This window comes from Hyperolius riggenbachi, chromosome 9, assembly GCF_040937935.1.
Source record: "Hyperolius riggenbachi isolate aHypRig1 chromosome 9, aHypRig1.pri, whole genome shotgun sequence".
Classification (NCBI taxonomy): Eukaryota; Metazoa; Chordata; class Amphibia; order Anura; family Hyperoliidae; genus Hyperolius; species Hyperolius riggenbachi.
Window position 1 is genome coordinate 46,986,937 of NC_090654.1, and position 17,337 is coordinate 47,004,273.

The window sequence follows — 17,337 nt, forward strand, 5'->3', positions numbered from 1 at the left end:
GGGCTGCCAGGCAACTAGAATTGTTTAAGAGGAAATAAATATGGCAGCCTCCATATCACTCTCACCCTGGGTTCACTTTAAATTACAGTTAGCTCCGCTCTCATCCGGTCATGGCCAAGCCCATTTTTATTGCCGCGGTGCGCATGTTGTAGCCACACCCATTTTTTGCCATGCCCATCAGCTACCCCAGAAATTGGCCCAGCACCTGCATAGCACCCCCCCCCCCCCCAAAAAAAAAAATCCTGGAGCCACCACTGGCTAGAGGAGCCCCCATGTATTATGTAGCTAGAAGTACCCCTGACTGAAGGGAGATCAGTGGAATCCTGAGAGAAGAGTGAGTAACCTCTCATTTACACCCTCATCAGGACTGTGCATAAGAAACGAGAAAGGGAGGCGCTCAGGGAGGGGAGTGAGCTGCTTTTCCACTATCAGGCGTCTGTAGGCACGTGCCTACAGTGCCTTATAGTAAATCCGTCCTTGACTGCTACTGTCTATAGAGCACATCCTAGTGGCTGCAGCTCTGGCGCTTTGAGTCCGCCAGGAGAAAAGCATGATATAAATATTCTGTGTCAAGATGAAAATGTATCTTCTGGGAGACAACTCAGGATAAAAAGTGAATTAAAGAAAGGCCATGGAAACAGAATCTGTTTTGGCAAAACGATAGACATACTCTGACTCATGGCTGCTTCTTGGCTTCCTTGGAAAGCCACATTATAACTCTGAGGTAGGAAACAATTCCAACTATCTGAGGTAGCTGCAAAATGTTAAACCTAGTTAGCTGCTGATAAAAATCAATTACAATGAGCTTAGGAAACTAAAGGGGGGAAGGGGGAGGGGGGGGGGGTGTCGTGTGACTCACTGCTACTCGTTCTTTATCTGATGGGGAACGATTGCGCACAAAAAAGGCCACAGAACCTTTTCTGCCATTCTGCTTAACATCACACCATACGGCTCAGCTCGGCAACAAATGCAATGTGAACAGCTGCTAAACTGCCATTGTTTGAGTTAACACACACCAAAATGAAAGTTTGCAACAAATGATTGAGTCCTTCAAAATGACCCAGTGGTATCTAGAGAGGATGCTAGCTAATAATCCACCTATACAATGTACATCCACAGGGTTGAGCACAAAAATGGATAGGACTCTTGTAACAGATGCCTTTGTAGTTGCTGGGTCAAAGCTAGACAAGAAGTGTTCCTAGCCACCATTTCACTTGCTTCTTGAATGTTTAACAAGTCTCCTCAGTTTCTTTTAGTCATAATTTGTGCTGAACTTATTGTATACTTCTATTATTATTCTACTTGATTGCCGGGAATGCCCTGGAATCTGCCTTATCTCCTACATTTGGACTTTGTATCTCTGGGGCCTGGATACACTCCATACATTGACTGTACAGGCTCATTGTGAGGTTGTATTTGCCTTCATTGTATCTCTTCTTCTTCTACAAAAATAAGTTTATAAAAAAATGCCACTCTGCAGAAATGGGAGAAGTGGGTTTCCAGGCGCTCCCACAGTAGCTATCCTTACACCACTTCATTTGAGACTGTTCAATAAATGTTCAATCTTAATACACAATTTGGCCTGCAACTTAGACTTTGTTTTAGATTTTGGCCCCTTATGTGATTGAGTTTGACACCTCTGCTCTAGAATGAAAGCTCGCAAGGGCAGAGATGTTCTCCAAGTGTTTCTTATTCTGCTATCATATGAACATGTACTATTGATGGTGATGTCTCATACCACACATTAACTATGTACAGTATGTATTTTTATTGATGGATGTACTAATTGTACAGAGTTTTGAATTTCTCACGCATCTGTGCTCCCCAATATTTGTTTTGTACTATGTACAGCGCTACGGAAGATGTTGACGCTATGTAAATTAAAAAAAATAATAATATCTAAATAACACAACTGAAACAAGCATACAGCTTATCTAGTCAGATTTTTGTCAAAAGCATCTGATCTGCATGCTTGTTCAGGGTATATGGATAAAAGTATTAGAGGCAGAGGATCAGCAGGACAGCCAGGCAACTAGTATTGCTTAAAAGTAAATACATATGGCAGCCTCCATACCCCTTCTCATGTCAGGTGTCCTTTAACCCTTTGCAGATCAGCATAGTTGAAACCTGCGCTATGCTTGTGGCAGTAAGCCTCAGACACGATGTACATTTTGCACTACGGGGTCCGCGAGTTCTCACCACGATCGCACGCACATGAGACCAGAGATGAATTTCCTGGCATTAATCAGGAGCTGCGCCGACTGCCTCCTGACCACGTGACTATGATCGTAGGAGATCGTAGTGATCACAATGTAAACTTCACTCACCCTCCGCCTTCCCCCGACGATCACAGCTCCTGACCGTCCCCTTAGGCATACAGCCCCGTACTGACAGAAGAACGGGTCCAGGCTTGATGACGTCATCAAGCCAGGACCCCGTACTTGTGTGTCAATACGGGGCTGGCTGCTGTGATACTGGTCACAGCTATTCAGCCTGGAGAGAGGAGGAAGGTGAGCAATACTTACCCAGCCTCGCTTCCTGCTGCCGATCTATGCAAGGGAGGAGGGAAGATAAGGGCGATTAGGCCACCAGGGGAATATACAGGGTAGGGGGGGAACAACTAGATCACCAGCAGGGGAGTAACTAGAAGGGAACAGCTCCTGCGATCACAGGGGGGCCCAGAGCTGTGGGGGCCCCAATTACTAACATGAACTATACTTCAGATCAAGTGTTTTTGTGGCTACAATTGTTATGGGTGTGAAGATCATGATGGCCACACTTGTTTTATGACTCTTGTGAGATGGGCACCAAGGCTGTGAAGGACACAAAGGGGAGTAAAGGAAAGGGGTGTGACAAGTGGGTCCATCAAAGTTCGCAGGGGGGCACCATGAATTGTAGTTATGCCACTGATCACCAGATATTATATATTAAAGTGCAGGTGGTGGGGTCAACTAGAGACTGCTCTGATCCTTAAAGTAAACTTGAGGACTTAAAAAAAATATATGCATACCTGGGGCTTCCTCCAGCCCACTCCAGTCTGATCAGTCCCTCGCCGTCCTCCTCCACCTCCTCATTCATCCGCAACTGGTTCCGGACAATCCTCCAGTCGGGGCCAGTCAGCAAAGCACAGCCGCGCGCGCTTCCCTGGCTTGCTCCCATCGATGGCAGCGCTTTGCACGCAGGACACTCCCAGCAACGGGAGCACGCTCGCGGCTGGGCCGGGCATGCACAGTTGGCCCCAGACCGGAGAACTTTCTGGGGCCAATTGCAGAAGAATGAGAAGGCAGAGGACGACGGCATGGGAGCGATAAGCCTGGAGGGGGCTGGAGGAAGTCCCCATCTCAGGTTTACTTTAGAGAGGCCAGAGTGGTCAATCCTGAAGGGGTTAGCCTACCAGAATGTAATTTGACATGGGAAAGGAAATTGCAAAAACACAGGCGCAGCACACTAAAACCATGTAAGTAACATCCCTGGTGGAGATTGAAGCAAGGTCCCCAGTGCCGATAATCACTTAGCCCCCATGCTGCCATATAACACGCACCATCTCCATCCGGATCAGCTCTAACGGCCGTATACATCTCCCGAATATTTTCTGGAGTCATCCATCGACCATTTCCAAGGCGGGAATGCGTTAACACCTGAAAAACAAAGAGCTGATATAAATACAATACAAAGCAGCACAAAGTTCAGCATGGAGGCTGCAAATCCCGGCCTCCTTCTAGCAGTGGTACTTTGCAGGCTGTCATGCCTAAAATTCTGCCTTAGCCATTCACCTGGGATAGGTATGCAAAACAGGAATATAAGAACATCGGATTGGCACACCATTTTCAGGTGAGGAAAGCTATACATAGATGTTACAGTTTCGGTGCCTGAAATGGTTGCCTGTGATTATTTCAGCTGACATTTTGCAAAAGAATGTTGTTCAGACAGGATGCTCAGCCTCCAGCCATGCAGCCTGTACTGTGCAGGGGAGGGACATCCATAGTTAGAACTTTAACTTTGTTTTAGGGCTTGAATAAGGACTTCAAAATCTTTTCACCAAATTAGCAGTGGCGCAACTACAGAGTCATGGGCCACAGAGCAGATGTCCTCCCCCTTCCTCTAGCACTCTATGTATAGTAATCATATGATACAGACCACATATACATTTAGATGTGATCAATATCACTGCAGCACCAATAGAGAGCTACCAGAGGTGGGCCCAATTAGGGCCCCTCATGTGCAGGGTCACTAGTGGGGTCGTAACCACTGCGCCCCCTTTGGCTATGCCACTAGACATTGGCCTGATTCAACTGTTGTTTTTTTAATCTCATCTGCAAAATACTTCCACCACCAAGCATATAAAAAGTTCTGAAATAAAAAAAGATGACCGACGCTTTTTGGAGCGCTGAGTGGTCCCTCCCGCAATATCGCGACATGGGTACAGGCGCACCAACATGTGAACGTTGCTTAGTGTCGCGCCACAGTAAGGACTGTCGCGGCGCATCGGATCACTAAAACCCCAACGACTCCCACGCAAAGTACCGTGATTGCTTGAAGTCTTGTTCGCTCCTGACACCTAACGTCACATGACGCCGAGCATACCCGCCGGCAGGAAGAGGAGTCAATAACGACCATCGTCAAGTGGACGTCGTAGGACCCGTCGGGTGGCGAGTACGGAGCTTTAGGTTAATTTGAGGTAACTTATTCGAAATTTTTAGCAACTGCATTTGGCAATCAGATAAAATCCCTGGATAAACACCACCGGGAGTTACCCAGTAATTATAGCCCTCTATATCCATCAAAGCAAGGAAAGCATCTAAGCCCCCCCCCCCCCCCCCTCCCCGCTTCAATGCAGATATAGAATTTGCCATAACTACTTCCTGTGGTAGTGCTTTCCACATTTTAATCACCCTTAAAGCAAAGAACCCTTTCTAAATACAGTGGATGGCAACAACTTTTTTTCCTAAAAAGGCAGATCATGTTCCCTAGTACTTGGCACTAGAGATGGCTCAAACCTCCGATTTTAGTTTCGCAAACTGGGTTCGTGAACCTCCGCAAACGTTCGCGAACCGCAATAGACTTCAATGGGGAGGCGAACTTTGAAAACTAGTAACATTTATGCTGGTGATGGAAAAGATGTTTCAAGGGGTCTAACATCTGAGTTTTTGCATGGATGAGTGGGATAGACACCAAAAGTCCCGGGGAAAAATCTGGATTTGATGCAAAGCAGCGTTTTAAGGGCAGAAATCACATTGCATGCTAAATTGGAGGCCTAAAGTGCTTTAAAACATCTTGCATGTGTATACATCAATCAAGGAGTGTAATTAGAGTACTGTTTCACACTGACACACCAAACTCACTGTGTAACGCACCGCAAACAGCTGTTTGTGTTGTGATGGCCGTGCTGGACTGGTGCGCACCATGGCGAGAGTGCAGGCGATAGCTGTTTTCAAGCCCATATGGTCGCCAGGCTGAGGTAGTTCAATGACAGAACAACAGTGACTGTCCAGCTGATCGAATTTGGCCTGCCCACAATGAAGCAACAACCTCATTATCTTTGGTGTGCCACCCCCCAAGACACTCATATAGCCGGCGGTCATTGCTTCATTGTGATACGCAAACCCCTTCACCGCTGCAAGGTAACGATCACGAAGGGGAATTGACTCATGTACATGCCTTTTGTTTTATTGTTGCAGCCACAGTGCAGCCAAAAAAATTAGGCAGGCATGTACACGCACCACAAAAATTATTATAGCGGCTGCTGCTAGCAGTGGCCTTAAAAATTCAGGAATCCGCCTGGAGTTTTGGACCCTGTTGTGTTGTTGTGGTGGCAGAGAAGGCAGTCAAGTGACCTGCAGGCAGAGATGCTGTGTGGGGAGCGACTTAGTCATGGGGCAGGCAGTCACACGGCGTGTAGGCAGAGATGCTGTGTGCGGGGACTGACTTAGTCTTCGGGCGGGCAGTAGCCCTCCGGGATCCATGCCTCATTCATTTTGATAAAGGTGAGGTACTGAACACTTTTTTGACTTAGGCGACTTCTCTTCTCAGTGACAATGCTTCCAGCTGCGCTGAAGGTCCTTTCTGACGGGACGCTTGAGGCAGGGCAAGACAGAATTTGGATGGCAAATTGGGACAGCTCTGGCCACAGGTCAAGCCTGCGCACCCAGTAGTCCAAGGGTTCATCGCTGCTCACAGTGTCTACATTCACACTTAAGGCCAGGTAGTCGGCTACCTGCCGGTCCAGGCGTTGGTGGAGGGTGGATCCGGAAGCACTAAGGCGAGGCGTTGGACTAAAGAATGTCCGCATGTCCGACATCACCCTGAGATCCCTGGAGTGTCCTGTCCTTGCCTGCGTGGACATGGGAGGAGGAGGATTACTGGCAGTGGCACCTTTATTGCATTGTGCTGTGACATCACCCTTAAAAACGCATTGTAAAGCATAGTGGCCAGCTTGTTCTGCATGTGCTGCATCCTTTCTGCCTTCTGGTGATTTGGAAACCTCTCCGCCACTTTGTGCCTATACCGAGGGTCTAGTAGCGTGGCCACCCAGTACAGCTCATTCCCCTTGAGTTTTTTTTATACGGGGGTCCCTCAACAGGCTGGACAGCATGAAAGATGCCATCTGCACAAAGTTGGATGCAGAAGTACTATCCATCTCCTTCTGCTCTTCCTCAGCTATGTCAGCTAAGTTCTCCTCCTCCCCCCAGCCACAAACAATACCACGGGAAAGTTGAGCAACACAAACCCCTGTTCTTCCGCCTCCTCCTCCTCCTCCAAAACCACACCTTCCTCATCATTTGACTCCTCTTCCCCAAACGACTCTTCTCCTCCTCCTCCTCCTCCCTCTGTGTTGCTGCAGGTGTTGAGGAATCATCTGCTTCTGCTGAGAATTGATCCCACAACTCTTCCTCCCGTTCCTGTTCCTGTTCACGCTCCTCCACAGCTTGATCCACCACTCTACGCACGGCACGCTCCAGGAAGAAGGCATATGGGATCAAGTCGCTGATGGCACCTTCACTGCGACTCATGAGGTTTGTCACCTCCTCAAACGGCCGCATGAGCCTGCAGGCATTTCGTATCAGTGTCCAGTACTTCAGCCAGAACATCCCCATCTCCGAAGACTGTGTCCTTTGACTGTAGTTGTAGAGATACTGTTTGACGGCTTTCGCCTGTTGTAGCAGGCGGTCGAACATCAGGAGGGTCGAATTCCAGAAAGTCGGGTTATCGTAAATCAAGAGTCTCACAGACAAGTTGTTTCTCCACTGAATATCGGAAAAGCGTGCCATGGCCGTGTAAGACTGCCTGAAATGCCCACACACCTTCCTGGACTGCTTTAGGACGTCCTGTAAGCCTGGGTACTTAGACACAAATCTCTGAATTACGAGATTGAGCACATGTGCCATGCAAGGTACATGTGTCAACTTTCCCAAATTTAAAGCCGAAATAAGATTGCTGCCGTTGCCACACACCATGTTGCTGATCTCCAGTTGGTGCAGGGTCAGCCACTGATCCACCTGTTTGTTCAGAGCAGCCAGGAGAGCTGCTCCAGTGTGACTCTCCGATTTGAGGCAAGACATGTCTAAGATGGCGTGACACCATCGTTCCTGGCATGCAGCATAGGCCCTGGGGAGCTGGGGCTGTGTAGCTGGAGAGGAGATCGCAACACCAGTAGAGTTGCGCTGCCACTCAGCCAAGGAGGAGGACAACAGTGAAGAGGATGTAGCAGGAGGAGAGGAGGTGGCAGCAGGCCTGCCTGCAAGCCATGGAGGTGTCACTAGGTCCGCTGCACAGCCACGTACTCCCTGCTTGCCAGCGGTCACCAGGTTGACCCAATGGGCTGTGTAAGTAATGTACCTGCCCTGACCGTGCTTGGCAAACCAGGCATCCATGGTCAGATGGACCCTTGACCCAACGCTGTGTGCCAGAGATGACACCACTTGCCTCTCAACTTCATGGTACAGTTTGGGTACGCCTTTTAAGAGAAATAATTGCGGCCTGGTATCTTCCACTGCGGTGTCCCAATGGCCACAAATTTACGGAAGGCCTCAGAGTCCACCAGCTGGTATGGTAACAGCTGGCGAGCTAACAGTTCTGCCAAGCCAGCTGTCAGATGCCGGGCAAGGGGGTGACTGGCAGAAATTGGTTTCTTCCGCTGAAAGAATTCACTCACGGACACCTGACTGCTGCTGAGAGCAGAGGAGCAGGCACCCTCAAGGTGAGAGGCGGAGTGGAGGAGGGTGGCTGTGATTGTTAAGGTGCAAGGAAGAAAGTGGCTGAAGATGCTGCACCTGAAGGAGGAAGAGGAGAAGGAGGGTGGCTTTTCTTTAGTGTGCTGCTTTTCCTCTGGTGCTCTTCCCATTGCAGTTTGAGCCTTTTCTGCATGTGCCTTCGTAAGTCAGTTGTCCCTACATGGGTGTTGGCCTTTCCACGGCTCAATTTTTGGAGGCAGAGAGAACAGATGGCATTGCTCTGATCTAAGGCAGACACACTAAAAAAAATTCCAAACCGCTGAGCCCCCCTGGGGTGCTGGCACTATGGTGGCATCAGCAGCTGACGTTGAAGGGCATGTTGGCTGGCTGTCCATAGGTGATGATACATGGCGCCGGACACTGCCAGCAGCTCTGTTTCTGATGACGAGCTCCCCCTGCTTCTTTCAGGAACTCGTCTCCTCCTACTCATCTCTGACTCCCCCTCTGAACTGTCCCCTATTCATCTTGTCTCTTAGGATCCCACGTGACATCCGTATCATTGTCATCATCATAATCATCCTGCCCAGCTTCGCTTGCCTCAGACACCTCATAAACTGCACCAACAGCAGGTACTTAATCATCCTCCTCCTCACACCTTACGTCCATAGTGTTGCCTAACTCAGAAATATGAGATGGTGTAACTTGCTTAGCGCCTACATCTTGTTGTAACAGTAGTTGCTGTGAATCAGTTAATTCCCCAGCAAATAACTCCTGTGAAGTGTCAAATGGAACGGATGTGGTGCTAGTAGCGCTGGTGGCTGCGGAAGATGAGGTGTTCTGTGTTAAATAGACAGACCTGCCGGGGGCCTTCCTCTGGGTCTGCCTCCGCCTCTACCTGTTTTGTCTATATCGGGGGGGGAAGGGGGGGGGGGGATGAAGTGAAAGGTATGCACTGACTTGACTAATACAATGTGCAGTCACAGGTGCAGTTAACAGGTATGCACGGAGTGGTAAATCACACTGAGTGCGCTCACGTAGGTAGGTGGGTGCACTGAACAACAGGTAGGTATATGCAGTGATGGGTATTACAAATGTGCAACTGTCACACACACGTACCGTGAACAGGTACAGTGACTGGTGGTATTAAATATCACACTGCGTGCGTTCACGTAGGTAGGTGGGTGCACTGAACAACAGGTAGGTATATGCAGTGCTGCTGGGTATTACAAATGTGCACCTGTCACACACACACGCGTACCGTGAATAGGTACAGTGACTGGTGGTATTAAATATCACACTGCGTGCGCTCACATGGGTAGGTGGGTGCACTGAACAACAGGTAGGTAGGTATATGCAGTGCTGCTGCGTATTACAAATGTGCACCTGTCACACACACACACACACACACACACACACACACACACACACACACACACACACACACACACACACACACGTACCGTGAACAGGTGCAATGACTGGTGGTATTAACAATGCATGCGATCACGTAGGTAGGTAGGTAGGTGGACTAAAAAGTGAACAGGTGCAGTGATTGGGATTACAATTGTGCAGCTGACTGTCACACACACAGGTAGTCACTGAATGTGCTGGGCATGGCAGTGGCACAGTAGGAATTAAGGTGCCAAAGGCCAGCTGCGACTGACTGACAGGGCTGTATATAAATATGATGCAAGTGGGCCACACACACACAAAAAAACCAAAATAGATCACAAGATTAGCTATCAAAAGAGCTGTTGAGGGGTGCTTTTTTAGCAATAAGAATCAGCAAGGAGCAAGCTAACAAGCCTACAAGGGCCTAACTAAGCTTTCCCTATGAGTCTGCAGCAGCTCTCCCTTCTCTAATTACTGCAGGCACACGAGTGAGTACAATGTCTGACGCTGCCTGCATTTTATAAGGGAGGGAGGGCCTCCAGGAGGGAGTGTAGCCTGATTGGCTACAATGTGCCTGCTGACTGTGATGTAGAGGGTCAAAGTTGACCCTAATGATGTACTATGGGGCGAATCAAACTTCAGGAAAAGTTTGCGGTTCTCCGTGACTGCAAACCCCGGACGTTCACTGGCGAACTGTTCAGGCCATCTCTACTTGGCACAAGCCACAAGTTTAGTTTGCAGAATCACTTATGTAACTCATACTTTATACTGTATATCCAAGACGTTTGAATTGGCAGTGAAGCTGTCTTATAGTAATTGTGTAAAACTTCAGCAAAGCAGGCACAACACAATGCCCAATCAGATCTTATATAAACCCAGAGGTTCCTGCACCGGACACATACTGCCTAAAAGCCTCAGGACCTCTAGCTCTTCCTCACCATTCCACTATGCAATGTTGGAACCTCAACGGCCAATAGAAGCATTCTGCCAGTACTGGTCAGTTTGATTTGACACATGGTTTGTCTTTACTCGCCTCCTTCAACTCTAGCTGGCCATCCTGGTTGTGGTCCAGCAGGTTGAAGATGTCAGACTTGCTTATCTCCATATTCTCCATGGCTTCCTTGTACTCATCAATGGGCAGAATCTGACTGGCCTGGAGACCTTTCAGCTGGGCCAGGTGGATCAGAAGCTTGCACTCCTCCTTAGTGAGAAAGTTGGGGATTTCTGTGAGTAAAAAAATAAATAAAAATAAGTCAAAGTTTGTTAGCTGTAATATTCATTGAGAAAACTTTGGCAATACTGTAAGACTTGCAAAGACAATAGGTTATCTTGTAATCCTTCTTGTTTCCTTTCACAATTGTAAAACACACTGGTGGTTACTTAGTTTCTGGTCATCTGGTAATAACATCTCTCCAGGTTCCTCTGATATGAGCACTGGGAGCTTCTCAGATGCAGTTACTGTATCTAAAGGTGCTGCTACACTATAAGACATTCCTTGGCAGATTTGATCTCAGTGACGGAATCTGGCAAAGATTGTTGCTCCAACATGGCTCTTGACCGTAATTTTAAGCAATTTCTAGCAGCAGAAACTGGCCAACATTACCGATCGGACAGAACAGTTTTTTGATAGCCAATCTTCTACCGGCTTTCCAGCCTCCTCCGTGTACGGCTCCCAGCATGTCACCTGACCTGTGTCAGATCATGTGACGGGCGGAGCTACGGAGCGACTACGTCATACGTAACACTGTCTGGACGCGGCTGGCGTTACACTAACCAGAGTGGAGTGGCTTGTATGATTTTTCAAACAGTACAGGCAAGGCAGTCCGTGCACAGCTTCTCGTATTGCATTTATTTCCTTAGCAAGCTTATGGTTACATTACGTGAGTCCAATACATTGCAATGACAAAGGGGATAGATCTGACCTGTTCCAAGATCCTGGTTGGGACGGATGAGGGAGGGTGACCAGGGGGTGAAAGGATGGCGCAACAGCCGTTTCACACCAGTGTTGCGCTTGTTCACGTGCGTATGTCCAGGGCAAAGGCAGCGTGTCTGGGCTTCCATAATGATACCAGGAAGCCCCACCCACCACGCTCGCCATTGGCCCACACAGCTGGGGAGTGAAAAGGTTAGGGGTGAGTGGGAGGAGGATCGCCGTGCAACGGCGAATGGGTGACAGGATGTGTTGCACCTCTTAGTGTATGAGTGAAGGGAGGATCGCCGCTAACCGCAAAATATTAACAGGGAGTGCTGCATATTTACACACATGATATTGTGGTGAAAATCATAAAAAACACACTAAGTTCGTGCATTCATGCCCATAAGTCGGGCCATTAACCAAATCTTTGGTGATTTTTAACAAAGTGCATTCTGTGCAATATTAACATGTATGCATGCCTTGATCAGCAGATTGAGGGTGTTTACTGTTGCCCTGGGTGTGTGCCTGTTGCTCAGTTAGAGGTGGAAGTCACAGAGCTAAATAAGCATCTCGCAACACTGAGACGCATACACAAAATGGAGATGAGCTTGGATCTCACGATCCAGACACTTGATGGAATCGGTGAAGATGAGGTGGGTGGAGTAAAGCCGGAGCAAGAAGCAGAGGTAGCCGCTAGTTGGGTCACAGTTAGAAGGGGTAGGGGAAAAAGTGGCAGGGAGGCTAGTCCCGAGTTGTCCCTCACTAATAAGTATGCTTGTTTGCGTAATATTGGGGAGGATGATTCAGGAGTAGCAATGCTGCAGCAGGATGTGCTCCTTAGCAACCAAGGGGCAGACTGCAGTAACGAGAAAGGGAATAGGAGTGCAGCGAAGGCTAGACAGGTACTGGTGGTAGGGGATTCAATTATTAGGCGCACAGATAGGGTAATCTGTCGAGGAAACCGTGAATGCCGTACAGTCTGTTGCCTCCCGGGTGCTCGGGTTCGGCATGTAGCGGAAAGAATTGACAGATTATTGGGTGGGGCTGGGGAAGACCCAGCTGTCATGGTACACATTGGCACCAATGACAATGTTAGTGGGAGATGGAAGGTCCTCAAAAATGATTTTCAGGTACTTGGAGATAAACTTAAAGCAAGGACCTCCAAGGTGGTGTTCTCTGAAATACTGCCAGTGCCACGTACTACATCTGAGAGACAGAGGGAGCTTAGGGAGTTAAATAAGTGGCTGAGAAATTGGTGTAGGAAGGAAGGGTTTGGGTTCCTGGAGAACTGGGCAGACTTTGCAGTCGGCTACAGGTTCTACAGCAGGGATGGGCTGCACCTTAATGGGGAGGGTACAGCTGCATTGGGGGAGAAGATGGCTAAACGGTTGGAGGAGATTTTAAACTAGGATCTGGGGGGAGGCGGGAGGATAAAGTCTCAATATGTAGACAAAATAAGGTAAAAAGACAGTGGGAGCCTAACATTATGGGGGGTGGAGAGGGGGGTGGGGACAGTGTAAAGATTAAGGAGGTTGGTAAAACTTCAAGTAGCCCATTTCATGTAAACAAAATTGGTAAATGTGGTGGTAAAAATATAAAGTGCATGGTAACCAATGCTCGGAGCCTTGCAAATAAAATAGACGAACTAGAGTTCATTCTGAATGACAAAGGCTATGACATTGTGGGAATAACCGAGACATGGATGGATGAAAGCCATGACTGGATAGCTAATTTAAAAGGATACAATGTGTTTAGGAGGGATAGAACAGGGAAAAAAGGTGGAGGGGTTTGTCTCTTTGTTAAGAATTCTTTTACAGCTGTCCTCAACGATGAGATGGAAGAAGATTGCGAAGATGTGGAGTCCGTTTGGGTAAATATTCATGGTGGAAATAAAAGTTGCCAATTGCTTATTGGGGTATGCTACAGACCACCTCATATTAACCACTTGCCGACCGCACGCTTATACCGTGCGTCAGCAAAGTGGCAGCTGCAGGACCAGCGACGCAGTACTGCGTCGCCAGCTGCAGGCTGATTAATCAGGAAGCAGCCGCTCGCGCGAGCGGCTGCTTCCTGTCAAATCACGGCGGGGGGCTCCGTGAATAGCCTGCGGGCCGCCGATGGCGGCTCGCAGGCTAAATGTAAACACAAGCGGAAATAATCCGCTTTGTTTACATTGTACGGCGGTGCTGCGCAGCAGCGCCGTAAGGCAGATCGGCGATCCCCGGCCAATCAGCGGCCGGGGATCGCCGCCATGTGACAGGGGACGTCCCGTCACTGGCTGCACAGGACGGATAGCGTCCTGTGCAGCCTCGATCGCCGGGGGGGCCAGGTAGGAGAGGAAGGGGGAGGATTTCGCCACGGAGGGGGGCTTTGAGGTGCCCCCCCCCCCGCCAGCCACACGCAGGCAGGAGAGATCAGACCCCCCCTGCACATCATCCCCATAGGGGGGGAAAAGGGGGGCAATCTGATCTCTCTGCCTGCAACCTGATCTGTGCTGGGGGCTGCAGAGCCCACCCAGCACAGATCACTCAAAACAGCGCTGGTCCTTAAGGGGGGGTAAAGGGTGGGTCATCAAGTGGTTAATGAAGCTGCAGAACTGCGATTACTACAGCAGATTGAAAAAGCTGCAAGTAAAAATGAGGTCATAATTATGGGTGACTTCAACTTTCCAGATATTGACTGGGGTATTGAGGCTACCCATTCTGGTAAAAGCAGCAGATTTCTGGCAGCACTACAGGACAATTACTTGACTCAAATGGTAACGGAACCAACTAGGGGGAATGCGTTACTGGATCTGATCATTTCTAATAGACCAGATAATGTATCAAATGTGCAGGTTCAAGAACATTTGGGAAATAGTGATCACAACATGATAACGTTTGAGTGACTGATAGGCCACGGGGCAGCGGGATCACTAAAACTATGAATTTCAGAAAAGCAAAGTTCAATCAAATTAGGCAGGCACTAAGTTTGGTGAACTGGGATAATGTACTACAAGGGGAGGACACTGAAGGGAAATGGCAAGCTTTTAAACTTATTCTCAATCAATATTGTAGTATGTATATCCCATATGGAAACAAAATGTCTAGAAATAAAAAAAAGGCCTCTATGGATGAATAGAAAGGTTAGGGATACAATGAAGAGGAAAAGGAATGCCTATAAGGTCCTAAAACAGGAGGGGACCGAGGCTGCACTAAGCAATTATAAGGAGTGCAATAAAAATTGTAAAAAAAGAAATTAGGCTGGCAAAGATCGAAGCTGAAAATCAAATCGCTAGGGATATCAAATCTAACCCAAAAAAGTTTTACAAGTACATCAACTCTAAAAAAAGAAAGGTTGACTGTATAGGAATCCTAAAGGATGAGGGTGGGAACTCAATGGTGGATGACCAAGGTAAGGCAGAGTTATTAAATGCTTTCTTTGCTTCTGTCTTCACAAAGACACAGAAACAGCACTGTTGCAAATTACAGAGGCAGAAGAGTCTCAATCTTCTAACTGTAATATTAAATACTTAACGCAGGAAGAAGTGAAGGCAAGACTAAATAAATTAAAAATAGACAAGGCACCTGGCCCAGATGGCATGCATCCTAGGGTCCTAAAGGAATTAAGTTCAGTTATAGCTAAACCCCTTTATCTCATCTTTTGTGACTCTCTTGCAACTGGCCCAGTGGATTGGCGTATAGCCCACGTTTTCCCATTATTTAAGAAGGGCAAAAAATCAGATCCAGGAAATTATAGACCTGTAAGCTTAACATCAGTTGTATGCAAACTATTTGAGGGGTTACTAAGAGATACTATACATGACTTCATAGTAGAAAATAATCTTATTTCTCAGCATCAACATGGGTTTACTAAAGACAGGTCCTGTTTGACTAACATGCTCAGCTTTTATGAGGTAGTGAATGCTAATATGGATATTGGGAATGCTGTAGATGTGATATACTTGGACTTTGCAAAGGCCTTCGACACTGTTCCCCACAGAAGTCTGGTGCAAAAGCTGAGGATGCAAGGACTGGGGAAGAGTTTGTGTGCATGGATAGGGAACTGGCTAATGGACAGAAAACAAAGAGTTGTGGTCAATGGATCGTACTCAAAATGGGAGACTGTTAGCAGTGGGGTCCCACAGGGGTCTGTACTGGGTCCAGTGCTCTTCAATTTATTTATTAATGACCTAGTAGATGCAGTAGTGAGCAATGTTGCTATTTTTGCAGATGATACAAAATTGTGCAGAATCATCAACTCTCAGGAAGATAGTGTCATATTGCAACAGGATCTGGATAGGATGGCTATATGGGCACATACATGGGAGATGAAATTCAATGTTGACAAATGTAAAGTCATGCATTTTGGTCGTACCATTGGTTTAGCACCATACAAAATAAATGGGATACAGTTGGGAACATCAAACTTGGAGAAGGACTTAGGAGTACTCATCGACAACAAGTTAAATAATCGTACTCAATGCCAAGCCGCTGCAGCTAAAGCGAACAAAATTTTGGGATGCATTAAAAGGGAAATAAAAACTCGAGATGCTAGCATAATATTGCCCCTGTTTAACTCTCTAGTAAGGCCACATGTGGAATATGGAATTCAGTTCTGGGCACCACATTACAAAAAAAGATATTGCAGTTTTAGAGCAGGTGCAGAGACGAGCTACAAAATTGATACGTGGGATGGAAGGTCTCGCTTACCAAGAAAGGTTAGATAAACTGGGTTTTTTTAGTCTAGAGAAAAGACGCCTTAGAGGAGATCTAATTAACATGTATAAATACATCAGAGGGCAATATAATAGCTTGGCGGATGAGCTTTTTGTCCCTAGGCCTTCTCAAAGGACTAGAGGACATGATCTGCGCATGGAGGAAAAACGTTTTAGCCATTTATTTAGGAAAGGGTTCTTTACAGTAAGAGTGATTAAGATGTGGAATGCATTGCCACAGGAAGTCGTTATGGCAAACTCTATACCTGCATTTAAAGGGGGCTTAGATGCTTTCCTTGCGTTGAAAGACATCCATGGCTACAATTACTAGGTTATGCCTAATGATGTTGATCCAGGGATTTTATCTGATTGCCATCTGGAGTCGGGAAGGAATTTTTCCCTTTTGGGACTAATTGGACCATGCCTTGTGGGGGTTTTTTCGCCTTCCTCTGGATCAACATGGGTATGTGGGGGACGGGCTGGAGTTGTACTTTGTACTGGTTGAACTCGATGGAGGTATGTCTTTTTTCAACCAAAATAACTATGTAACTATGTAACTAAGCAAGAGCTTGCATCAGCCATTCCTGTGCCAATTCGCCATGGCAAATCTCTCATTGTCTCCTATTAATTATAAAAAATCTCATCTTTATTAGAAAAAATATTTTTAAAAACCACTCGTTATCCTAATTAAAATCACTACGAGGTCTGGAGGGGAGGGGAAAAGGAGAAAGAGAGCTCTGAGACCGGACTGTGGTGTATTCACCCACCTTTGTGTCCTATCATTTTGTGGCGATCGGCCGATCTGGCCACAATCCATTCAAATTCTTAAGTACTCAGGGCAAAATGGAAATGCTCTTACTAATATCTACAAGGAGGGACGGGAGGGGAGGAGCGTTATAGTGTAATAGGTGGACGTTACATATACTTGATGACACATATAGTTTAGTGCAAGGAAGAAACATTCTGATGGAACGGGGATGGGCCCAGGAACATTTTTACACCGGTGTGTGACAGAGCCTCGTTGGGTCTGGAGGATTTAATCGGTCTGGAAACAGTGCATGTATATAACGGCACTCTGTTCTAGAAGGTAGTCAGTGGGAGGCCATAACAGACCCCTCCTCCGTGGCTGCCTCCCCCCCCCCCAGGAGAGAAATTCCCTGGGG

At 47.4% G+C, this 17,337-nt stretch overlaps 1 protein-coding gene across 1 annotated transcript in view; it reads right to left on the reverse strand.

Annotated features, from left to right (window-relative positions):
- P4HTM (prolyl 4-hydroxylase, transmembrane) overlaps positions 1–17,337 on the reverse strand; it is an 80,449-nt gene that overhangs the window by 25,310 nt on the left and 37,802 nt on the right. Inside the window, exons 3-4 of the mRNA XM_068252686.1 lie at positions 10,597–10,787; positions 3,542–3,638 (exon numbers count right to left, since the gene is read on the reverse strand). Of these exons, the coding sequence (XP_068108787.1) occupies positions 3,542–3,638; positions 10,597–10,787 (288 nt within the window). The remainder of the gene's footprint in view (positions 1–3,541; positions 3,639–10,596; positions 10,788–17,337) is intronic.